General features: G+C 36.6%; 1 protein-coding gene across 2 annotated transcripts in view; it reads right to left on the reverse strand.

The window, feature by feature from the left end:
* The window catches only part of COL11A1 (collagen type XI alpha 1 chain), a 131,698-nt gene that overhangs the window by 97,633 nt on the left and 7,227 nt on the right, over positions 1-26,838 (reverse strand). For both annotated transcript variants that reach the window (XM_088524355.1, XM_088524354.1), the window contains exons 2-5: positions 19,311-19,478; positions 16,602-16,815; positions 14,389-14,551; positions 2,909-3,037 (exon numbers count right to left, since the gene is read on the reverse strand). In XM_088524355.1, coding sequence (XP_088380481.1) covers positions 2,909-3,037; positions 14,389-14,551; positions 16,602-16,815; positions 19,311-19,478 — 674 coding nt within the window. The remainder of the gene's footprint in view (positions 1-2,908; positions 3,038-14,388; positions 14,552-16,601; positions 16,816-19,310; positions 19,479-26,838) is intronic.

Consider the following 26,838-nt stretch of genomic DNA (forward strand, 5'->3'; position numbering starts at 1 on the left):
CTGTTGAGCCTTTAGCCCACGGCTGCTTCTTACCTTTTTTCCAATCACAAGAGTTTGAGAGAAAACTTGAGAGATAAAATCAGGAAACCAATCTTTCTAAACACTCATCTTTTCATGTCAGCTTTAAGCTGGTTATATTTAACTTGTTTTAGTTGCATTAACATATAGATCTGGAGTAGTCTGTTATTATTATTTACCAGTGTTCAACATCATGACCAGAGAGAATTTAATAGCATCCATTTTACACTAATGTCTAGATTGCTAGCACTAACCCTTAAGAAGCTCCAGCTCAAAGTTCATTCAGTACTGGTATTCTGTTTATACTAATTTCTGAAATATATCACCCAGATTTGAATCCTTTTATCAGGTATGTTTTTATCATATAATGTATTTTATCATATAATATTATTTTTTCAAATTCAAGTATCTTGTGTTGATTAATCAGAAACTTCACAAAAGTCTATGTATTCTATCCTTTATCACTAACAAATGTGTCTTGTAATATCTTATTAAATTTATCTTGCAATCATATATCATAAAATACAGTCCAGGCAATTTTATCAGTCAGTTAATCCATTTCATATTCATTCCACTCATTCATTACACTGGTGGCTATTTTGCAACATGTTAAAGAGATCCGTTGACTTCACTGGGAATATTCCTATAAACCTGTGTGCGTATGCTCATGGATAGCAACCAAGAAATGGGCTTCAGTCCAGAATGATTCAAAAACCACTCAGGCCAATAAATGGATGAGTAACAATGACTTTAAAACGTTATATAACAAAGAACTTTTGTTTTAATTTTTTCTTTGTAGGTACTCCCAGGAAGTGTCAGTGTTTTCAAGATATCAAAGTGTAAAATGAGGGCCTCAGAAAAGCATATTAAGAAGCACTAACTTTTACAATGACTGATGAATTTAATGGTAAAGTACCTGCCGACTTTAATGGCTATCACATCAGGCTGTAAATGATCTCTGCTCAGGATATCCAAGGAGAAGGGCATACAACTGTTCAATTTTATGGCAGCCTTCCTCAATGAATAGGATAATGTTTGGTGCTAACCCACTGGTTTAAGCAAGTGGGCAGTATTTAGTTGGACAGTCTATACTCTGAGTATCTAATTACATATGTGCACACACATAAGTGTTATAACTATGTTAAGAGGCTTATTCTTTTTATCTACAGAGTTTTAGCTCTCAACTGCTGCGAGCAAACAGCATTGACACGGTATAGACAAATTTTGACAGAGGGAGATTCAGCTAGTCATTTATTATGAAAAAATGTAGTCCCTGAACCTATTTTATTAATTTCCTATATCCTTTAGAAACATTGAATTAAAGTCTTAAAAATCAGCAGTAGCCACTGCTAATAATTGAGTACAAGTACTCATTCTGAACTTACCAAGAGGTAGGTAGGCCTTGAATCTACAATCTGATTCCAGCTGATTTTTGTACCCCATTAGTTAATACATTTTAAGCATTTAGATGTAATCTTGTTCAAGAAAGAGACCATGAGATAATTATTAACATTTCCCCATAAAGATCAGTTCATTAGATTGACTCCTTTTTGGTCTCATTTCGAAATAGAAAAGCTTTAGCCCACTCAAACTTTCTTAGTCTTTACACAGGAAATGTATACATACACAAGCAATCAGAATGGTAAAATACATAGCAGCAAAGTCTAGGAAAGTTCTGAAGCAAATTTCAAATTTAATAAGGAGAAAAAAAAGTTTTATTTTGTTGTCTTTTATTTTCTTCCAATAGAATATCAGCCATGTGCTTTCATCCTGATCTCTTTTGGAACTTGTGCATGGGAGATCCACACAGACATATGGACATAAGATTCTACATGATGCTCACAAAGCCACTGGGTTTGGGCACTGTAATGCAATTTAAATGTAACATGGAGGTGACCTCAGACATCTTGAGCTGAGCTACTGATGCAATGGATGTGGGAGTCTCCTTCAGGGCCACGTGGCCATTCGCCATATGATGATACAGCTTTCAGTCACATAGAATAGTAATAACAAATAAAGTGATCGTGTATTTAGGAAAAAGCCAGTCTCAAAATTGCCTCAAGCAAGTGTTTTAGATTCTGCAAGTTTTTAATGTTGGTGTCTCGAGCATTAGAATGACAATAGCCAGTCAGATCACTCACAGTGAGTGCATGCTGACTGTCCAGAACCAATCTCAGTTAAGACTAGCTGCATTTTGCAAAAGCCTTTCTGCTTTACCAGAAATAGAAGACATTTCTGATAGCATGTGGAACACGTACAATACGTACAATGGCTGATTCTCAGAGGACTAATCTGAAGTTCCTCAGTTGTCTTTAGCAAATTACTCAGTTTACAGCGTAAGAATTGCCCACAGTGACAAATTGTTTCTGTGAGTATTAACATCTTCTGTATTTCTGCAAAATAAAATCCAACTCTGTCTTGTCCCTGTTCATACTTACCTGCTAGCAGAGCTGTCTGTATAGATGTATGTTGATACAGCATGCATGCATTTGTGCTCATAGCATTCGTGACATTTCTAGTAGCACTTTACAACTGCAATATACTCAAGCTCCTGTATCTTTCAAAGGTGGCACTTCAGGATACTCAGAAAAATCACATATATACAAAGCAGCAGCAAGCAGGCCCAACTAAAAACTTAGCTAGCTACCATTTTATTTGAAGGAATTACAGCTTAACTTTTGCTGAGCATGCTGGAATGTAAATACAATAGTGATAGGCTCATTCAAGTGCTTGCCATAAATAAGTGGGTAGCACAAAGGAATGCAATCCTGCAACCTTCTTCCTTCAGGTCTAGAATAATCTATGCCATTTAGCTGTAATTAAGTGCTCCCTGGGTAACTTGTATCCAGCACAGTGTAATAAATCTAGTAATACATGACTGATTACTCACCTCATCAACTTGAGGATCTTGAGCCTGAGCAGCATTGGGCACTGGGGAATCACAGTCTGGGCTATAATGTTCACAATAGTCATATGCAGCCCTGGGGTCAGCTATAATCAACAGCTGCTGGATTTCACCCTGCAAGAAAGCACAAGCAGATTGAACAACAAAATCAAAGATAGCTACTGCAGTTCATCAGAAGGACAGAGTTTTCATGAAGAAAAAAGGATAGGTGAACAGTACATGTACTAAACATTACACTAATATTTGCAGTTTCATATAACATATATGCTTAATTTATAAATGACACTTTCCATTCATACTGACTTCAAAATGATTTTTGGTGGTCACACCACAGGAAAATGACGCTTTTACAACGATAAATAAAAATGTCACTACAGAAGGTCAGGTCTGGAAATTTCTACATACAGATTACCCAAGTGAGGAGTAAGTAAAGAAAAGAGTAAAAGACCTGTGAATTCATGTAGAAAACCCTGAAAATATTAAGTATTTTTTTATCCATGAAACTTTTCTATTAATTTTTGATTCAAGTAAACATTCCAAAAGTCTGCTCTGAAAAATTAAAATGAATTAAAATGTCTTGTAACATTATTCACCATTCCAAATTAAACAACAAGGACTAAGAAAGTGCTGAGATCAAAATGAGAAAGTCTAAGTAGAAGTTAGCTCCCTGTGATAATGATTGCAATACTTAATCATATGGTCATTATGAGCAATTGCTTCCACAAGTCTGTGCATATGTGCATGTGTATTACATATACACATGGATGTATGCACAAGGATTTTCCTAACCTTTGCTTGGTCCACTTATTTGAGTTTAGCAACTCGCACTGCTTGCTGTTGATACAGTCTCTCTCATATTGACTATATTTTTACATAGCCATTGGACATAGGTTTCATATTGGTCATATATTTCTGAGAAAAGATATCTAACTTAGAATGCCTTAAGAAAGCAGTAGTGAAAGGACAACTAAAGCAAACTGTTACTATTTCCTTAGAAAATATGCCACAAGTTTTGAATGACCAAATAAATGCATGGGAACACTGTTTTCAAGACTTTAACTATAACTGAGTGGAAAATAGAAGTGTGAGGGTGGCATTTTGTGAAGGCATCACTCTCAAAGAAAGTGTCTTAACATTTGGCATTTGTATCATAACTCATAGTGTAATTCCTCAGACAGATGAGGAATTGACTTACTCTAGCTGTGAATCACTGATTCCAGGCATCAACAACCTTCACATCACCTGCACTTCCACAGGAATGTGATGAATATGATCCAGTCTCCAACCCCATTTGTCTATAGACGGTATTTTGGGATGAACAGAATGTATTATAGAGGTCAAAGAATCAATGCAAGTTCATACACTTGCATCTAAATGAGAAATGCAGCTAAAAAAAAATCTTTAAAGTAATTTAATTTTTAATCATTGTTTGGATAATGTGTTCACTAGGCTATTTAAAGAAAGTGTTAGGGTGCTGAATTACATCCTAACTGCTGTTCTCATGGCACAACAGTGCCAGCCAATATCAACTGGACTAGCTGCACAGTTCTGGCTGAACATGTTGTCTGGTTCGGAAGGAAGAAGGTGGGAAGGTGCAACTCCCACTCTGTCATTTCATGCTGTTTGTTTACTTGTTCAATGGGAACCAGTCTAAATTCCTAAGATTTAATTTGGGGCACTTCCTAGCTACCAGCATGCAGCTCAGCATGCAAGTGATCAGCTGTAATTCTGACAGTTTGCATCACATCTGCATTCCCACTGAAGAGGGGGGAAAAATAAAAAGGATTGTACCACAGATACGGTGACTGGAATCAGACATAATTAGGTACAAGATATGTTGATATAACAACACAGAATATGTGGAAATTAAAGTTCTAATCATTAATAAATGTTATTTTCATCTCTATTTCCCTATATCGCGTGTAAAAGCATTATACTGAAAAGACCCACTCTTCTGGATAATAAAAATGGCTCTGCTGAGATCCCCTATAGAGACTATGTATGTTTATCATTTTCCATGGAAAGCTGTCTGGTATCCAGTGTATTTCCTAACACAGTGGTACCATTTTGACTGTTTTAGGTGAAATCCTGCCAACATTTCCACTATAAATTTTCTTTATACAGAAGCTTCTTACTCTAGCATAAAAATAAGATTGTTGAAAGTTGGCACATGTTCTAGGTCAAAGCCCATTAAGTTCAATCTCTCCCTGTATTTTCTCCTGAAAGAAGGGTGTTTGGCTCTGATGTTTCTATTAGATTTTCAAGGTAGTGTAATTTTATTTTATTTTTTTTACCAAAAAAGGTTTGTTTTTTTTTTTTAGGAGAAAATATCATAATTGAGATGGAAATGTGGAACTGACAAAATTCACTATTACCTCAGTATTTCCAAACTGTCTTTGAACTACTCAGAACAGTAGCTTTTAATGAACTAGCAAATTGGGGGATATTTTTAAATAGTTAACAGCAGTTTGGAATGTTCTTTCCTTTCAAGAACAAAACTTACAGAGAACAAGCAAGAAAGACTCAGGCTAATACAAGAGAGATCCAAATCTCTGCAATTTCCCTAGCTCTATAAAAAGTTACTACTTATTTAACATAAAATTCAAAGTATTTTGTTCTCAGCACACAATGACTATACATGACAAATCTGTTTGCTATAGCAATCTCTAGTCCTTTTGCTTCACAGAATAACGAGTGCCTTGGAGTAATTTAGGATAAAGCCAAGATAAGACCAAGCAGAGGAGCAAGAAGAAATGAGCAGTTGGAAGATTAAAGAGCCCCTGTCCTCACCTGTTGAGCTGAGGCCACTTTGCTTTGCCTCAAGTGCTATGCTGGATCCCAGCTCACAGAGCCTGCTGCATGCTCACGAACACACACTGCTTCCTGAGGTGCCCATGTGGACCAGCACCAACGCCCCGTGCCCATCGCCGTAACGCAGGAACTGCTCCCAAAACTGCTGCCTGTTTAGTCTGATACGCTACGAGAACCCAGGCAGGAGGAAGCCGGCCAGGATTTTGGCGCTTGCTTTGCGCTGGTCTCTAATGCCCTGGAATTTTGGCACGGGTTTGCTGGACTGCGTGCTCGCAAGAAGCACTCAGCGTGCTATTAGCACTTGGCTCAGGTGTCTGCAAATTGCTTAAAGCTGCTCCTGCTCCACTGAGTGCTCTCCGCGGCGCTGCCCGCCTGCCTGCCGCGGCTCTGCGCGGAGGGAGGCCCTCGGGCCTGCAGGGTTTACCTGTGGTACCCAGAGCTGCTGCTACTGATGGGGGAGTTCGCCGAGAAACAGCTTTCATATTCATATGGCAGCTCCCATAAAAAATTTCCTCGTTTCTCCTCCTTCAACATCTGCCATAAAAATATACCCCCCAAATCATTTTTCTTCTTCATTTTTTTAAAATATTTATTCGCTTGTTAAATGGCCTCTTTGAGTATGTGATATATTCACAATGCTGTTTCACCAGTTACCGAAAAGCTTTCATCTCACATCATGTCACCAACATGGCACAGAACATTCCACATATGTTAAATCCATAACTGTCCCTTTCATAAAGGTGACTCAGTTCTTCTGTAGTCACTGATCACATTGCACAAATCTTCAAGACATTTTCACCAAATGACTTCAGTTTTGACAGATTTTTTGACTGTAACCACCTCACTCTGAGATTGAGCTAGAGTGTTGTAAAGATTTTTGTGACTAAGTTACAAGTATTTAAGCTGGCAGTACCTGGAATACCTGGAATAATGAAGTTTGGCACATACTGATTCACCTGCACAAACCCCAAGAATTTAAAATGATTATGGTTGAGTCACAGATTGCTTACAGATCTAAAAGTCTCTAAATCAACACTGAGGTATCTAAATATATGCATATGTGAATAATGTTACTCCTATATAAAAAGAAGCTACACAGTACAGAATTATGAGAGCAAGAAAGAGAATTAAGATGAAAATACAAGAACAGAGTAGCCCAAATATATGCAGAAAAAAGCATCTGCCTATTTCAATTAGTTCCATCCCTGTTAAATTGTCATGAACTGCCCTTTTTGGAACTTAATGTACTCAGGCAGCTTCCCAAAGCTCCTCAACATGGGTTGTCCCAAGAAAAGGGAAGATGAGGGATTTTAACAGTACACATATGTATGCACTGAAAATAATAGTTACCTATTCTAACACGCTCAGCTTAACAAAGCAAACTTCCACGCAACAGGACCAATGTATTATCATCATCACTTATTTTACCACAGGATTAAGAGATGCCAAATAATGCAATGTAGCAAGGCTCAACTTCAAAATTCCTTTTACAAAGGAACCATTTACAGAGTTCCAACATACAAATGCAGTAAGATAATTTAAATTAGCTAATTAAACTATTTTCCAAAAAAAATGTCAAAATGCCTTATACTTCTGTGAGCATCTAATGTAAGCATAAATCTACCCGGTGTTATCTAGATGGTACCATACCAACTACCAACCTGCAATTGCTATAGGTAGTGGGAAAACAGCTACTAATTGTTTAAGAAAACTGGAAAAAAAAATAGAAATATATGATGTATAAGAAAAAGAGACTAGAATGGGATAAGGAAAGTAGTCAAAAGATCTGCATGTTTCCAGTATCATGTCTAAATCTGGATTGGAATTTCTTATCCAAACACATAAAAAGATGTAAAATGCATTATATATCATCTGTATGAGTCCTGTGTTGGATATCTCTGGTTAGTCAGCCTTCCACCAGGATTCAATGAAATGGATAAGTGTGGTGACAGCAGAGAGCAGAGGCAGAGACTTTATGCTGACATACCAGGCAGAGCCTGCAATGTCATTTCATTTCATATGGCTCCCGGCCACTTTTCACTTTATAACACAGTGCATGTTCGATTTATGTCTTTGAAAAGTGCTGAAAGTCTGTTTAGCCATTAAGAAGAATGTGCTGCCCTATAAGATTTTTTGTCCTGGATTACATTTACTGCACTTTAAACATTGCTTAGCAGATATTTATCACTACTTCAATATTAAAGATAAGAAAGCTGACAACCAGGTCTCTGCCTTTGCTACCCTCAGATGAAGGTGAACATTATACAAAGTATTTAACACTATCTAAAATTAAGCATACAAATACTTCTTGTGACTAAAATAGGTGAATTGGAAGTCCTAAGGTTTAGTTTGGATTGCAAATGCTTCATTGAAAAACATCCTGAGTTGATATCAGAGCCAACACATATCTCACTATGCCAAATGAGGCCTAGCTGAGCAATCCATCGCAGTACAGAAAAGAAATAGTTAAAATCTATGGATGCTTTAATTCCCATTAAAATTAATTTCCTCAAACTAACTGTTCTGCAACGAGGAATGGTGCAGCTAGGATTTAGAAGTGCGTGGTGAATTTTGAAATTTCCTCTGTGGACATCTCGCAGCAGAAGCGTGACAATCCCAGATGAGAAGAAAGGGGACACACGTGGGAGCCCCTCCAGGTTTTGTTGCCAAACGCACCTCACTAAGCGGCACCTCGCAGGAATGGGCTGCCTGCGCTGCAGAGAGCCTGCTGATCTGGAAACCCTCCGCAACACTGAGAAAAGTAACGAGTTGTGTGTAATGTAAAACAAAATGAAGACACAATTTGCAGGAAAACAGTAGATTGACAGGTTCTCCTTATAAATCGAATCCATCTTTTCAGACCCTTTATTTAATTCTATAGCAGAAATCAGAGATAAGGCAAGTCTCCAACGGCTATGGTGTCTGACCTGCACAGTGACGTAAATCAGGGGGTCTCATATGTATGGAGGGAATTATTTTATTGTTATATGCAATAAATTTAAATGGCTCCTTTTTACCTTAATTTTGACTTCATAAGCTTTTTGATATTATCTCTCTTCTGGAAAGAAGGAAGCAAATTCTCTTTGCCCTTTAACTGTGTAATCTGACAAACGTTCAAGCTCACTAAATACAGTCTATTATAGTTTCTTTACAGTATTTGTCATATAAAACTCTCCATCATTGAGAAAGGACATCTTCTCTAATATCACCTGGCAGCAGTATTAAAAAAAGTAGAAGTGTGAATTCTTTCAAGGCTGTGAAAGTAATCACATTATATGAAGGAATCAGAGATGAAACTATTGCCCTGTTTTTTTTTAAAAAAAAAAAAAATAGTATCTAACTTCTTATAGCCACTAAATGAACTCATGAGAACAGCACTGGTAACTTCCATTTTCATATGATAGTTAAACCTAAAGATTCCAGAGTGGAATCTTCAGTAAATCCGAGGAAACCCTAAACTCTGTCTACGTGCCAACTTTCTCTAATTAGTTATGTGACAGTAAAACTACAGACTCCAAAGAACAGAAGTCTAGACAGCCTGGATATTATTACTATAGAATTCAGAAAAACCTGCTGCAGAATTCATTTAATCTTCCTGCAAAGATTTGAGGGATGAAGAGTTCCAGAGGGCTTTAATATAATATTCCATAACCCAGGCCCATTGCATAATATAGCAAAAGGAAGACATTAAAAGCTTGCCAGACTGAAGCCCTGTAAAAGCAATAAATTCTGAAAGCATAATTCTGTACAGGTCAAAATTTCCATAGAAATACATGTCTTCCTGATTCTTTGAAAACCTTAAAACTACTATATATTCAACCTCATTAAGAAATGGTTGGTATGTCCAGTCATAATTTGCAGCCTTCTAAACATGATGGTTCTTAGGTCTGTGGCAATTTCTGGCTGTGAGATGTTACCATGATACCTATATATGCAACACGTGTACACAGCATACACAAAATACGAACACTGCTTAACACTGCGCAGAAATAGTTCCCTGACAAAAAAAAAAAAAAAAAAAATCATAAAACTGTGTCTAAAATTCTAAGAAGGACATTCTATTTTCTTGATGCAATTCTATTTTCTTGATGCAAAAAAAAAAAAAAAATCATAAAACTGTGTCTAAAATTCTAAGAAGGACATTCTATTTTCTTGATGCAAAACAGAGAAATGTTTTAAATTGCCATTTATCTTTAAAACTCCTTTATTCTTTAAAATTTAGACATGTACTACATAGTATTAAACGAGAGGATAATAAATGCCATCTGTAAAAAAAAAAAAAAAAAAAAAAAAAAGAGGCTTATTACTTGAGCCTAGACTGTTATCTCTCTGCTGCTGTATTCATCATGGGGTACACACACCCATCAACAGCCTTTTGTGAGGCCACGTGAGGGATGCTCATTCATCCAAACGGCCCTATAGATTCAATCAGATCGCTATCGAGGCGTTCTCGCTCCATCTTCAAGTGCTCACTCGTGTGTGTTACGTACTTAGGGAGTCCATAAGTGACTTTTAACGAACCAGGTTAACGCCTCATAGCAAAATCTCTACCTTTTATTAACTAGAATTATTCCAAGTTGTCTTGTAAACTCCGTGCAGTCTAAACTTTCTTTGGCTTTGAATCAAGTTTTTACATACATCAGGGTTTGCCTTGTTATTCATTTACAGCACAGTGCTTAAAAGAGCGTTGTATCAATTTGAAGGAAGAAGTCTCTATAGGGAAATCTCTGCATAAAGACTTTGTTAGGTAATAACTTATTATAAAATACCTGTTGTATTGTTCACGCTAAATGAGGAATGACAAATCCTTAAAGCTGGCAAAGAATAAAAAGATCCCTGCTATTTATCAAATATTTAAGCTACAGACATATTCCAATGAACATACTTCAAAACTGCTGTACTAGGAGCCCTGTACCTGTACTCCCCCTTTTTTATACATATATATGTTATATATATATATTTCCATGCTCATATCTTTTCTAGTCAATAATCTTAACCCATTCTTGAATTAAATATCCTGTTTGTGACATTATGCTACCTTTCATAATAATTGATCATGAAAAAAATACCAGATTAGCACTTACATTGAGGAATGATCAAGAGAGCAACTCCTAAAAAGGAGTTCCTCAGGCAAAACAAACACAAAACCTCAAAAAAAATAGGGAAGTACTTCAGATAATTTTGCAGAAGAACATGTTTTAGAGGGACATCTTTCAAACCACTCTTAAAAAGGCCTCTCAACTTCAGCACCAGTAAATTCAGATGCCAAAGGAACGTTTGTTGAATATTCCAGGTTACCAGTTTGGTAATCACTTATCACTCTTTTCTTAGGATAATCTTTAGCCCTTTTTCTCCTTTCACTGAGGTGATCTATCTGACTTCTGGATACGATACACTCTTGCAATCTTGAGCAAACAGCACAATTAATGTACACGCAACATAATTTTACATTGAACGTATAGAGAGACCTTTGTAACCTGACATCACTTACGTACCTTAGCTTTCAAGGCACTGCTTAATAGTTGCTTAATAAATCTAAAGAGGGCATTGGTTTTGGGCCTGTCAGAGTTTTGGTTTTGAAGGTCAGATTCTCAATGCATAACAAAGAATATACAACCACTAAATGCAGTGCGGGCAAGACCGGACTTCAGGGTAATGACATATAGCAACAACTATTCTGACTTGTATATATAAAAGATAAGTTCAAAGAGGTCTAAATATGCTTTTAAAGGGAACCAGGATGTATCTAGTTGGATACAGTACTGCTTCTGACAGTGCTGACTTCAGCTTTCAAAGGAAGTGAATTACCTTAATGATGCAACTGTTTTACGTGGCATTATGCAATGCTTTTTGGTCAGGTTCAGGAACAGAAGGAATCCTTCTTGACATCTTCAAGAATTAGGTCACTGAACACTAAGATTCTGGCATTTATTTTATTTAGACGTCCATTACTTCAAAATACTACATTGCCTTTAGGTTTGAGGACACACAAGGATGCTCAATAGTTCCTTTTGGTTGCTATAACTAAAAAGCATCATTATTACCCTTCTGATATTCTGTGCTAGCAAATTCTAACAAGTGACTACATACAAGGACATCTTATATACTTCCTGCATATAAGTTAATAAATGCATTAAGTGTCATACAGAAAACTTTGTCCTACACAGCTTTAAGTCTTAGACACATAGTTTCACAAACAAATTAAGCTACCTCCAGTATTTCCAGCACAGAGTAAGACTTACTGTGTTGTTATGTGTTTGTTTAGTGCCAGCTGTGGTCTCAGGCTACAGCACTTTCCACAATATATTGTACAAACAAGCAGCCATATGGTACCATCTCCTATCAATTTGTGCTCCCATGAATGAGCCAAACAGGATGTTTAAGATAAAACTAGGAGACTTCCAAGCAGCAGAGAAATTCCAGAGGGCAAGTTCCAAACTTCAGAAACTTTAGCAGCAAAAGCTAAATATTAGTACCACCTTGTGAATGAATCAAAAGGAATTCCACCCATCTTTTAAAAAAAATGGCAAAAATGAGAGGAATTAAAAAATAAACACACACACTATATCATAGTCTGCTTGGCCAGACTTTGGGGGACACATCATTAAAAACACACGTGATACGCCTGTTTAAGTGCTGGAGGACATTCTAACTTCCCATTTTCAATATATGCACTTTAGTTAAAGATTCAAATAATTGAGATATGAATAAACATAGCTATCGTTGGTCTACAGTAAAGAGAAAGTAGAAACCAGCCCCGAGAGGCTCCTGTGAGTAAGAGACTTCAGACAAAATCCAACCTTCCAGGTATCGCAATAAGAGCCTGGCAAGAGTGGAACCAATTCCCCTACATGAAGTAAAAGACAAGGGGTCCAATCAGTTTGTTAAGGAAACCTAATCGCTAAAGAGACACGGAATCCTCCAGCAATGCTGCAAATGGCCCAAATATTGCTGTTCTCAGTGCTAAAGGTTTACATCCAGCCTGTAACACGGCATTGCCACTTCTCAGTGGCTTTGAGCTGGACCTGACGTGCCAATACCGTGGACAGGCAATATCATAATCATCACAGCTTCACAGCTGAGAGGTCCTTTGCACCCTTCTGTTCTATTCCAACACAGCAGTCAATGCAGCTGTTCAAACCATGCAGATTTCCCTTTTGGTACAGGGCATCGATGACTGCATTTGTTTTCAAACAACCACATACAGTCATTTCAGCACTTCTAAAATTTCAGACTGTTCTTTCATTTAGCAATTGTACAGAATAAAAGAAAACCAACGGCTCCAGTTTAAGTATGATGCACTCCCCTTCTTGACAAGCTTTAGACTGTTTTCAAGAAGAAAAAGGCAGAACCTGCTGCCTTATTACCATTAAAAGCTAATCCCATAACACACTAATAAATAAATAAATAAATAAATAAAAACCCAACAACTTTTTATTGCATTGTTTTGCTGATTTATTTTTCAATTATTTTTACTTACGTATACCAATATTGTACCTATTTCAGAAATTTATTGCCATATATGAAAACTGTGAGACTTGGTTGCTGACCCCAAAAATGCAGATGCAATTGGCAAGGAGTTGTCCCAAACATGGGCCAAACTGCTCACCCTCTCCAGTTAAGGTATCTAATGATAGAATTCAACTGCAGATGCAATATAACTTCTACCCGATGTGCAACTAGACGGGACGCTACAAATTAGTCTATGAATACCCAAAATGTGTGTCATATTGATTGACCTGTTAAATCGTATCTCAAATTTCTGTTTAGAAGGCTCAGGTTTTGTCAAGTTCATGAAAATTCAAGGAAGTGATGCCACAGCACTGCACTGAGAATTCATTTTTCCTCTCTTGATACCTATGCAATTTCTCAAGCATATGTGCTGCTTAAAGCTAGAAATACATTTCCAGACATTTATAGCACCAGATGTCCTGTGTGCAAAATAAGTTAACTACTGACCTGTATTTTTATTCTTATTGTTCAATTTAAATTTTGACAGTTTTAATTGCTGTATAGCAATATGATAAAAGAAACTTATTGTAGATTTAGAGAAGCTTCGTTACTAGCCTGTAAAAGTAATTGTTGACATAAGGATTCTACCTAGAAAGGCCTCATGATTGGCAGTCACATCCTTCTGTAGAGGCAATTCACCCTTCCTATATTTACTTCTTGGCCAGTAAATGATGGAAGCATATATATGCCCTTCTTGCCAAAGTATGCCACAGTTACTGGAAAGATTAGTTCAGTGGGATAAACAATATAAGAGATTCACATTACCAGAAGAAAAAAGAAAGAAAACCACCCAACACACAAAACACCACACAACCACACACCTTTCCAGATCCTTCTCTCTCTGGAATGTTCTTATACACAAATAGCTATACTTGCTTGAAAGAGGCGAAACTAAAATGATTTAGTAACATACTATTCTATTTCACCCAAATTCATTCTTCTAAATATCTCAGATATCTCAATACCAGGCAGAAAGATAATAAAAGCAAATCCTTTCCAGATACAACAATCTAAAAGCCATAAAAAATCCACACATTTTCCAACAATAAAGGTAGTTCTTCTTCTTCTCTCATTTCAGCCAATCCTAACAAGTTCTGTAAGTCAAACCTTATCAAGCACTTCATTTAAACTTTGATTTTTACCTCAAAAACTTCTTCATCCAGAATTCTGGTTCCAAATACAGTGATGCCATCGGTATCCACAATTGTTTTGTCACTTCTTTCGAGGGGTTTTGTTGTTTTTTTGTTACAGTCAACAATCATAGTAACACTCTTCTTTTCCACACTAATAGCTACTCGATGCCACCTATTGAGAGAGACATATTTCTGCTGTGATTTCCATTTTTAAAAACAACACACTTAAGACAGTTTATTACAGATTGGGAAGCAGTCAAATGTCTCAGATGATGAAATTATAAAAATAGCATCTGCACTTTTTTCCTTTCACACATACACAACTGTATAAACGTTATTTTGGCTATTCACTATGCAAGCTCCGTTCCTAAACGGAAAGGAATCTGATCCAAAGGGCACTGTAAGATTCCTATAATTGAAGAAGTTCACGCTGGCCTTCTCTGAAGCGTTAAACAGATTTTATTCTTATGAATGTGTTTGGTTTTCCAAATTACTTAAGGAATTACTTGGGCAAAAATATTTCATGCAAGTGTCTGGATGGTGAATTCTTTGCTATTTCCATTTTACTATTTGTGCTCTGTGAGTAATCACTAAATTTTACCAAATTCTTTTGTTTGCCCATTTCAATACCTCCCATGCTCACAGGTTCTTCAAAAATGGACAACGGTTCCAACATTGATACAAATATATATACTTAGAAATGCTTGCCAATGTTCCTGCAACAACAGCTCTGCCTGCATAAACCACCAAATAAGAAAATAAATCTTGGACAATTTGCCAAATTGCTTTATGACATGACAGATCACATAGTTTAGTGAGGCTATCTGCAAAGACAACTTCAATATCTCAGAGCAAGAAAAAGACATTTTATAATCCAACACGGAGTAAACAAGTCATAGCATCTTTGATGGACAAGGGCAAGAAGCAACAGAGAAATTGTGTCCTATTGGTAATAGGCAAAAAAAAAAAAGTTGGAATCAAACGATTTTAGGTGGCATTTTCTGGCACTAGCAGTGTCTAAATCAGAGACAGCTGTGATCATGGTTAAAAAGAGCTGTATATCAAAAGGAACATCTCAAAGCTAATGCAATCTGACTGCTAAACAGCATCACTGAGCCAGAACACTAATTCTGTGTTTTCTCTGGAATGTGTTAAACATTATCATTATAAAAGCAAACTGTCCATACATCCTCAGGCATATTAGGTGGTTCAAACTTATTTTAATGTATCTTATTTTGAGATGAAGATTTTTGCCCTGCATCCATCACAGAACAGCTGAGTCAGATGAACATCATTGGTCAACAGTCAAGTATACAGAAGCTGAAAGCACAAAAACACAGCACAGCCTGTGGACTGAACTGACTACCCTTGATTTAATTGCTATAGTCTCATTGTAGGAAGCTGCACACAGCTACGTTCATTTTGATTTCTTCATTTCTACCAGATTTTGGTAGAAAATTTTGGGTAAAATTTTGAAGCCCATGTCAAAGCTTGGCTATTTAGAAGAAGCCAATGAAAAAGTCTCCTGTTTTGTTCTATTACATCTCCTTGAGAAATGTATGTTTCTTGGGTTTCATGGTATAATTTAATTTGGGATAACACACAGGCTGAAAGACAATGAAATTTTTCATTTTTATCCTTTATAGATTTACAGATAAGTTTTTATTTCATTATAGCTCAATTTATTTGCCCTTTCCTACCAGGCTGTTTGCTTCTGCTTTAATATTTCATTCTGGGTAGCTCTGAAGGCTGTGGCTGTTCTTTCAGAATTGCAGCAAAATAAAGTGTTTGAAAGGATGAATATTCCTTTAAAAGCAGCAATAATGGATGTGAAAAGCATCAGCATGGCATTCCCCGACAATGAGTGCATGTCCACAAAGGGAAGATAGCACATAAAAAAAAATAATAACATCTGTATTTAAATGTAATTTGTGTTTGGGACTATTCCCCTTTCCTGAGGGCAGAGTATGAAGTCTTTACAGCTCTTCCAAATAAGAAATGTTGGCTGTCTTTCTTTGTAGCTATGCAACTGTGCTGCAAAAATCGCTTGATTTTGTGGCAATGCAGTCCTGGCTAGAAATTCTGCATTTCATTGATTTGAGTATTTAAGACGTCTGTCTGTAAAGACCATACAGTCACACACACAGTGGTCTGGGTACTATTTTCTACGTTAAATTTGAGGGGGGGGGGATGGTTTTTTTGTTTTTGGCACTGACACTTACTTGCCATCAGCAATGTTAACTGTTCTGAAAAGAGGATAGTCTTCTGGGGCAGGTTTTCCATTCTGGTCTTCAAACAGGAAGACGGGGGATCTACCAACTTCAACACCTATTTGCTGAATTCCTTGTCCATTGTAGACAGACAGAAGGAAGGACTGGATACCCTTTTTAGGTTTTACTGTCATTAATATTGAAAAGTCTTCTGGAAAGTCTCCACCTGTTCAAGAAGACATATACTGTTACAAATTTGGAAAAAGATTTAAAGTATTATGAACATTTAGATTCTGCTAAAAGTACAGAGGAAAGTACAGAAGATCTGCATGCAAACTGCTCGTTTGTTTTGTTTTTTTCTTCTGCAGATTACATTATTGTAATTATAGATTATATAACCCATCACATTAGGTTATTTTTTGTCTCACTTTACTTCCCAAATGATCTACGAATCTAATTTTTAAACAATTCTTACTGTTTAAGTTTTATGACTTTACATGAAAATACAACGTATGTAAGAAACAGAAAAAATATTTTTTGAAACTTTTATTTTTAGCGATTCAAGTGCCCTCTACAATTGCAGTTAACAAGTATTGCTATTAGAGCAAGTATGTTTTCAGTCACTTGATCTCCCTTAATGACCACTTGTTTTAGTTTCTCTCTTGCAATATGCATACATATGCATATAGGTATATATAAAATATTTCAGTATTTCCACGATTATTTTGTGAATGACTTTTTTTTTTTAAATGACATATAAAGTTTTATTTAATGGGAGTTCCAGGCAAAATCCGAGTATTTTTTCCATTTGTTCCCTGATACTTTCTCTTAGAGAGGCAGAAAGTTAGAAGGAGTGACTATAAATCAATCATTGCTAAATTTAAACAACTGCAAATAGTCAAAAATAAAAATGGATACTGCTTGTCTATAAGGAGGGTTGGACTCAGCACTACTCCTGTAGAATCTGATTGCAAATCTGCGCTTGACTTGAAGTAAAAGTTTATTAGGTTTAATAACATTGAGTGCAAAATGGAGATTCTTGCAGAGAATGCACCCTGTATCAGCATGGCCTCAGAATTTTGACATGCTAGCAATAGAGGATTAGAATCTAACTGCAATGTTGACATACAGCTTTTTAAAAAATTTTTTACTTTGTTTGAATGTGAATAACAACAATTTTGTTTTGTAAGCATGAGTGAAGCATTCTAAGTAAGCATGAGTAAGCAGGTAAAGCATTCTAAAATATCTTAATAAAAAAGTTTTCATAAAATATTATAAATTATATTTTAATGAATAAAAGTATGAAATAATTCAAAGTTTAAATCTGATTTAGGAAATCTTTTTTTTCCATTGGAGAAAAATCTAGGACTGTTTTTAAGAGAGCATTGTGGGAAACCTGAAGTTTCTTCTGAAGACCAGCTGTTAATGGCATTAACTTGTTAATTACAATATGAAACCAAAATGCATTAAAACGTTGTCTGTAAAAGGAGATATTACTCTATTCTAAAAATGGGAAATCTTTAGCCTTATATTTGTACAGTTTGCAACAATGCTGCTTTAAGTGTCCTCTACAATCTTTACAACTCTGTCCAACTACAAACATGCCTACTACAATGTTTTCACTTTACAGACAGGTCGACAAATTTAGGCCAAGTGAGATCTCATTTTGGAGAGATCAAAGGTCACTACAATAAAGGGGAAACATTTAATTGACTGATGCACTTTTGGTCAAGATTTTTAATGATAAAACAAAGCTGTCTGTCTAGTGTATTGAATACACCTATTTATAGGTCTACTTCCTGTAGCCTTTATTATAGTGGAACTAAGTAAAATCTATATAGTTACCCAAACATCTTTAAGAATATTCTCTGAGGTATTCTTAAAGATTTTTTTTTCCCTTCTTGTGGTGGGGAAAAAGATTCATCTTTCACAAAATTCAAATAATTACCCTAATTATCTCCCCAAAAATGTTTCTAGGTTCCTTTATTGAAGCAGACATTTTCCTATTTCAAGATAGGAAAATGTCATACTATCATCCCTATTTCAAGATTCTGCGATGGTCTCTTTCTACACAGCAAGTAAGCAATCTTTTTTGTTCCTTGCACACATAGAAGAGTTGCAAAAGATTTATGAAATCAAGCAACCTCATCCCAGTTGTAATGCAGAAACCAAAAACATTAAGGACCATGCCTAAATTAAGGTTGTTAAAGGCTATAGAAATTTCGATGTCAGCAAACAACATCAGATACTTGTTTATTCTGGCACTCAAGAATGAAATGAGCAAATTTTGCTATAGTTGACAGATCTCCTCTTGATGTTACTACAGTACTACAGCTTCATTCGAGCATGAGTGCAAGTTAACTCAAGCTCCTCCCTGGGAATGTCTAGATTCTCAGGCTTTGGGTTAATGTAAAGTGCTTGCTCTGTTCTAAACTTTTTAACAAAAAAAAAGATTCAAAATCAGTTTTTGATTTTCCACCACAAATCAAGTGAACAGATGAGTTAAGTGAATATACAAAATAATATAAATACATATCTTCTGGGAATTATTTTACAGTCATCAACTACAATTCATTTCTACCACTGCAATGTTGCTCCAGAAAGAACTGCTTTCAAGTGAACTCCTCCCAAAACGGGTAGGAGGAAAGCCATTCAAACTGTGTATAAAAACACAGACAACAAAAAATATACCAGAGAGTAACAACTTTCTGACAGTCTCACCTGGGTACAGCTGCTTGGTTGGGGCACTGAGCTGTGCAGTTTTTGAAACTCTGTAGGCGACATCTGATCCTTTTGAATCCCTTCTATTTGTGCAAAATCCTGATGTTCTTGATACTCCTTCTGGCGAGTTGTGAAATTCTAATGCTTTTAGCACATCAACCGGTTCAGCTGAAAAAGCAACAAAAACAACAACAAAAAGAGTTACTCATCTTGTATTTCTACAGTATGCAGCCTTTAAAAGGAAATTAATTTCATTGCAAAAGCATATGTGTAACCATAACAGTAGCTGCATCCTGTTTTGATTTATTGCAGATAACTCTCCTACACAAGAATATTGCTTTAACGGGATTATTCATTTTTCAAATATGTAGGATTTCATCCCATGCAGTGTAGTAGTTATGAGCAAATTTTTGAACAACTTGACCACAAATTGAAAAACACTGTTTCCCAAATGCAGGGAATTTTGGTTAGTGAAACTAGCAACACACATTCTTTTAACAAGTGATTTCTAAGGAGTAGAACTGATTTAAAAAGCTTGCACAAAAATTTCAAAAGTGTTCCAGGTACCAATAATTTGCTGCCACTCTTATCTGTCCTCTAATACTAAAGCATATTCTGATTACATATGAATGTCTTCTCAGCCAAAGTGATAACAGGCTAATTTTTTCTTCTTCTAATAGGATGAGGGAAGAAATTACCTGTTTTGCCTGCAAGGAGTGAAAGAATTGGTCCAGGTTTGGGGAATTACTTCCACCTTCACTAACACCAGAAAAGGCAGATATAGATAGACCGATCGATCATAGTTAGTTTGACAAGGAGATTTACAGGGGGATTTATCTTTAAACAGAAGACCAAAGGAAGTGAGTTAGCAGGATGGCTATTTTATTATTATTATTATTTGTATCTGCCTGGATTGAGACTTTCTTTGGATCTTTACCCGAGATGGGCTAGTTGGTCCCACAAGAGATACAATATTCTTTATAGCATGTAGTTTGTTTATAGGGCTTTGTCCAGACTAATCTTGAAAATCTCCACACATGAAGGTGTCAGAGCCTCTCTGACAACTTGACCCAATGCTTGGGGGTTGCAGTGCTGAAAAACATTTACTTGTATCCAACTGAGACCTTCCATTTTTGCTGACGCTTGTCATCTTGCATCCTCCTACTGTGCAACTCCGAAGAACATGGCTCTTAGGTACTGAAAACCTGCCTTGAGGTGCTCCCTAAGCCTGTCTGCCTCCCAGATACACAGATTGCCATTCCTGTCATCTCTCCTCACAGACAAATCATCACCATAGCAAGAGAGTGAAGTACAGAGGGACAAATACCTCAATAGAGACCATGACATGATGCAATTTGTCTACTAGCTATCCTTTCCCTGGGAAGTCTCAGGGTGTTCATTCTCATACATGCCTTACAAATCTTGGCTTCACCAATTTATTTTTCTAAATGGAAACAGAATTTTAAATGAGTATCTCCCCACTGGGACTATGCTGCAGTCTTTATGTTGGCAAATGTTAGTTGGAAACACAAACTTTTGGATCACTTTCACTGTTAAAGCAGAAAAATTTGCTCGATAGATGTGTCCTTTTTCATGGTTTTTGAACTGCACTGTGGCATTAACTATAGCTAATTTATTTTCTGTTGTTATTTGTTTTATGGAGTCAGCAAATGTAAGCTTCAGACTCGGAATCCATCGCTTGTGAATGTTCAACCATTTGCGTATTTACCAACGTCAAATAAAGAGCAAATAGAGGCAAAGTGATAAACTGGTGAGAATCACTGATTAAAACATCTGTACCCATTTTATTACTATTTGCACAGTTCTTGCCAACATTACTATTTCTCCTCACACTGCAGCATTTCAGAGAATATACCACAATGATTTTTATCAGCAGCACATGTGAACAAAATTAAGTTTAAATAGTCCATCCTATTCACCTCCTGGCACTGCCAAATATTAAGTGGTCAACTTTGTGGTTAAAACTACCTTCAAATAACACCAGAAGCATACACTTCAATTCTGAAGTTTTCTAAGGCAGCCTAGGATGTATATAACGTTTTATATCTTAAAATATATCCATAAAAAATGCTTAAATGACCTTTTTCAAAATGATTTTACACCATTCAACTCCTTGCTTCCATTTTCCATCAGATCACGCTATCAAATACAGACCCAAGAGGCAAGGTTTGTTAAAAATAATAAAACTAATTAATGCTATAACATACGCCTGAGTTACCTCCACAATTTAAAGAAAAACTACATATCCTACAGAATCAAGTAGATTCACTTACACACTCTTAAAAGGAAAAGTTTCAAAATTTGTATACTGTGTCCAGTTCTGGGCTCCACAGTACAAGAGGGATGTGGAGCTGCTGGAGAGAGTCCAGCGCAGGGCCACAAGGATGATCAGGGGCCTGGAACATCTGCCCTGTGAGGAGAGGCTGAGGGAGCTGGGCCTGTTCAGCCTGGAGAAGAGAAGGCTGAGAGGGGACCTGAGCAGTGTCTATAAGTACCTCAAGGGAGGCAGTGAGGAGGATGGTGCTGGCCTCTTTTCACTGGTGGCCACCAACAGAACTGGAGGAAACGGCCACAAACTGAAGCACCAAAAGTTCCACAGGAACTTAAGGAAAAATTCCTTGACAGTGAGGGTGCCAGAGCACTGGAACAGGCTGCCCAGAGAGGTTGTGGAGTCTCCTTCTCTGGAGATCTTCCAAACCCGCTTGGACGCAGTCCTGTGCCACGTGCTCTAGGTGACCCTGCGTGTGCAGGGGGTTGGACTAGATGACCTCTAGAGGTCCCTTCCAACCTTAAGCATGCTATGATTCTACCTCTCTGTTAAGTACTGACTAAATCTCATACCCATTTTCAAGAGACATATAATGACTCATGCCATTCGCTTCCACAGATACTAACGTCCTGAAGAATTTTCCGTAATGTTTTCTGTTAATTGATGGATATCTGAAGTATTTATAATAATCTGAACTGGTAGAGTAATATAGAAACAGGCACTGGAAATATCAGTACAAATTCCATGGGGCTGTATAAATCAACCACTGCTACATTTTCTTTTCCTTTGTTCTCTTCCATAATTTGTAGCAGATTCTTATTCTTTATTAATCTTTAGAGTAACAACTACTCCTTGCCTGGTTGATTATTCACGAGTATTCACCCATGAACAGGATTATTCCTTGCTCCCCACCAGTTCTGCTGCTAGAAAATTTCAAGTCAAGAAACAGAACGATAGTGTAGAGCACTTTTCAAATCATAAATGCCAAATAATCACAATAGCAATCCAGAGTGGCATTTATTTCCTCAAACTTCAAATCATAGAACTTAACAGCATAATATTAGAGTCACTTCACATGCTTTCTAGATAGAAAAGACAAAGTACATGAAGTAACTGAAGCAAAAACAAACAAACAAAAAGGTAGTTTATATCTAATAATAACACGATTGATTTAATAAATGCAAGCTATGAATAACAGCAATTGCTTCCCTAATTTAGGTAATAGATTTCAGATAACCACTTTGAGTGACAGGTAAGAAGTGGTCTGATCCTAAAGAACTTTAGGCAATTCAGGCAGTAATGTATGAACCTGAATATGTCCCTACCAAAAACTTGCTTTTGATAGAAATCCACACCATCCAGACACGCCTGTAAAATGGACTGGCTGACTGAATTTGTGCCTCATTTTTGCGTATGTTTTTGCAACACTCTTGGTTGGGTCATTATTTATCCCAGTCATGAGTCTCATGAGGTGTCCAGATGAGGATGCAATGAGTGGTGCATCTGTGCTGGGAGGTGGCAGGCATGGAAGTCTCCTCTCGGATCTTATTCTCATCTCTCAAGAACTTCCTCACAGTCCGTATCATTTAGCTCAACCAAATGGCTTTACCCACTAATCCAATTCTCAGAATAATTTTCCAAGGAGAAATAAAGATGACAGCATGCTATACGCAAAATATATAATGCAATAGCTTTGCATTCTTCTGCTTTGGTGCTAAGAGGTGAGGAGATAGCTAATAAACAACCATTATGCAAAAGCTGTTCACCAGTCTTGGGGAATGCAGCTAAATCTGTGGGCAAAACTTAGTCATCAGCTTTCAGAGGCAGGCTGTGTTTGCATAGAAAACCTGCCAGAGATTTACTGTAAAAGTTGGCCTCTTCATGCAGATGTTTATTGCCACACAAGACTGCTGCTTGCAGGCCACCTCCTACGGGCAAGGCAGCCAAAACCCTCAAAAAACTTTTTGGAAGTGAAAAACCCATTTACCAGAGCACATCCTTCACTTCTAGATGAATTTCTCCTGAGTGACAGACCAAATTCAAACAGGAAGTTTCCAGGGCTGTTTGTCCATTGATAGGACCAATTGGGATCATTTTCCTCCCTAAACAGCCTTGTGCAAAACCCAGCAGCTTATGTCCTTGATTCAGAAAACAAAAGATTAGAAAAAAAACATCCACAAACTTCCCTTAGGTACTGGGCTATATGGCAATATCCAGAGCAGAAGAGTTTAAAAGCCCTTGGATATCAGGAAAGACCAAGGAAGGCTATTCTTTAAATACCACTTTTAAGACAGAACTGTGCAAGGTAAAATCATGTGCCATAGTATCTTTCAACATGTCAAAGTATTAATTCATTAGCTACAACTTAAGTACCTTGTTTTTTTAAAAAAAAAAAAAAAAAAAAAAGTGAAAGCACAAGATAAATTTCACGGTGTAATAGCCCAAGAGCAGAAATACCTTTTAACTCTTAATACTTAGAGCCAAATTCTGTACCTCATTACCAAGGTATGACTGAGGTAAACCCATGCACTCGGGAAACTTTTCACATTTATACTAGAATGAATGAGAACCTATCAAATGCAAAACCTAAGTCATATCTATCTTCTCCCTTTAATTTTCTCCTACATGGATTAAGGGGAAAACATGGGGACAAAAAGAGCCAGAATAACAGAGATTTAAAATGTTTTGAGTTACTTTAAATGGTTCTGAAATTGTGAAGAAGTATTTTAAATAGGAAGGGAAAAAAAAAAGAAAAATCACACACTAAAACATACAACTCTATCTCCGCTGAAAGTTAATAATATCAAATACTGTGAGCTCAATAATATGATTCTGATCATACAAGTCAACACCTATAAGTCAGTGTACTTAAGTAATTGTGATTGTTATATCACACTTATAGTCTCAGGTCAGCACAGAATATCAGAAGTGAACTATATGAGAGCATTTTTTTGTTGTTTCTTTGAAGAGCAAGGAAATTCAAATATAAACTGATTTCCACTTTTTGTTATTATTTCCCAACCTGGACTTCTTACAGATTATTTATTTTAAAGGCTGCAGCAACATACTATATTTAGTAGGTTAATACTTACAACAGCTTTTAAATAATGCAATTATAGACTGAAATACACTCTGTAAATATCTGTACTATGTTTTAACTGCATAACTGCAATTAAAAATGTCTGAGTTCATTTCCTTCCATAGCCTGTAAATGGAAATAAAATCTGAGATATATCAGCACTATTAATACTGATACTGACACTATACAAACAGATCAAATTCTAGTGCCTTTATATTGCATAATGTTTAACAAGCAGTGAATATCAATGTGATTATTCCTGAAATTAGGTGGAAGATAGCAAAATGGCATATTCTTTGTTTTGATATGTTAGATCATCATAAATAAGCATCGCTTGCTATATAGAATGAGGGGAATTCCTTTTTTTTCCCCCACTTTAATTTCTTGATATGTGTGATTTGGAGTATTTTTAACCTGATGTGCCTCTCCTTTCCCTCAGTAGAAACTGTCTGTGGAGAAAGTTCCAGGGTAGCAGCAACACAGATTAGAAAATTAAGGGAATGAGAGGCTGCAAAGCTGTATACCACTGCAGAAACTGGACTCCTTTAGGTGCACAAGCTGTGCCGATGTCTTATTTACCATGAGACACCAAGATGTCTTGTCCAAGGGGAGGACTCCAAAAATTCAGAGTGATTTTTTAATCATCCAATGCTTCTTGTTGGTGAACATATGATTCTTAGGTGAAGGGATTCACATTACAAAAACACGGAAAAGGTTTATTAGAAGAGTCTGCTTTGGTATGGTTAAGCCTGGTTCTTGGCATTCGGATTTAAATGCAAGAGGAGATAATTATATCTGAATTGTGGATAATCGCATTTTCTTTGTTTACACATAAGCTATCTGTAACCAAGATTGCTCTCTTAAGTTTGCAACAATGACAGGCAATTAAGTTTCTTAATTATGCTCCAGCAGCCACCATTAAAATTCTGCTTTGTGATAAAACCCATGTACTCTCCGAAAGCTAACTTTACAGAGCACCAACGCATCTAATGTGCGCAGAAATATCTTTGCATCTACACCAGAGGAAACTATTTTGGATAAAAGGGTAAAACATGCATACATACCTACTATACATACTCATACACACATAAATATCTTTCTAGTTAGAATAACCTTGTAAGTTAATTGCCTTTAACAACTTTGCAGTTATGAATAGGTTCTGATTCACAGCAGAAACTTTTAAGAATTACAGTTTTCTAAGAACTAATTGCAATGACGATTCTAAAATAAATAAATAAATAAATGTTTCCACATAGGTGCTAAAGCAGTAAAGCACTCCTTGTTGCCTTTGCTGAACATAGCAAGAGTGATGCTATGTGAAACCAAAATATTTGGACCTATCCAAGGTGTACAGATATTATCTACCTCTGCCAACTACTGCAGGCAGTTTGCTGGTTGTAAAGCCAAAGGAAATAAAACAAAATGGAAACCAGCAAAATAACCTCTTTCCATATGATCAGTTTCTGAAACTAACCCATAACCTAACTTTCTTGGGTAATTCTCTTTTTGAAACAATTTTGAATGAGCAAAAGTTATTTTTTTAAAGTGTGCACCTGGGCCAGAAGTGTCTGGGTTTTAACCTAAAATGAATTTTCCCTTGAAAACTACGAGAAGAACCATCACCCATGGGTCTTATGGGCCAATACACTATTGAGAGACGGAGGGAATCCAACAGAAACAACCTCAAAATAGCAAGCATGTAGGGTTTCCCAAATCAGTCTAGGCAGAACCATTAATGTGCTAGCTATGGTCATTAAGCACAATACAAATAGAGCTCCACTGATACAACTAAGTTAAGAAGCTCTGTCCCCTGCCATTCTGGGCAGCTAATATGCATATGTCAATCAATTTGCACTTAAGCACAGGAAACACTTGAGCCACTGTTTCTTAGTATAAATACAAGTTTCCAGTCACAGCCTCTTGCCAGAAAATTTAGTCTGTTCCTGTTGCAAATCATTAGACAAATTCAGTGTCACGTTTGACCTAGACACTTTAACACTAGGCGTTTTTGCAGGTTTCATCATACTTTTGCAGTGCTTCCTCAGAAATGCCTTTTCTGATCTATACAAACTATTCAATCATCAAAACACAAAGTTTCTAACCATCCTTTCCTATGAAAGGCTCTGCTTAAAAGCAGTTTATAGATTAACTCCAAGAGT

The sequence above is a fragment of the Tinamus guttatus genome, unplaced genomic scaffold, assembly GCF_059628265.1.
Source record: "Tinamus guttatus ecotype Peru unplaced genomic scaffold, ASM5962826v1 Tinamus_guttatus_pri_ptg000211l, whole genome shotgun sequence".
In the NCBI taxonomy this organism is placed as follows: Eukaryota; Metazoa; Chordata; class Aves; order Tinamiformes; family Tinamidae; genus Tinamus; species Tinamus guttatus.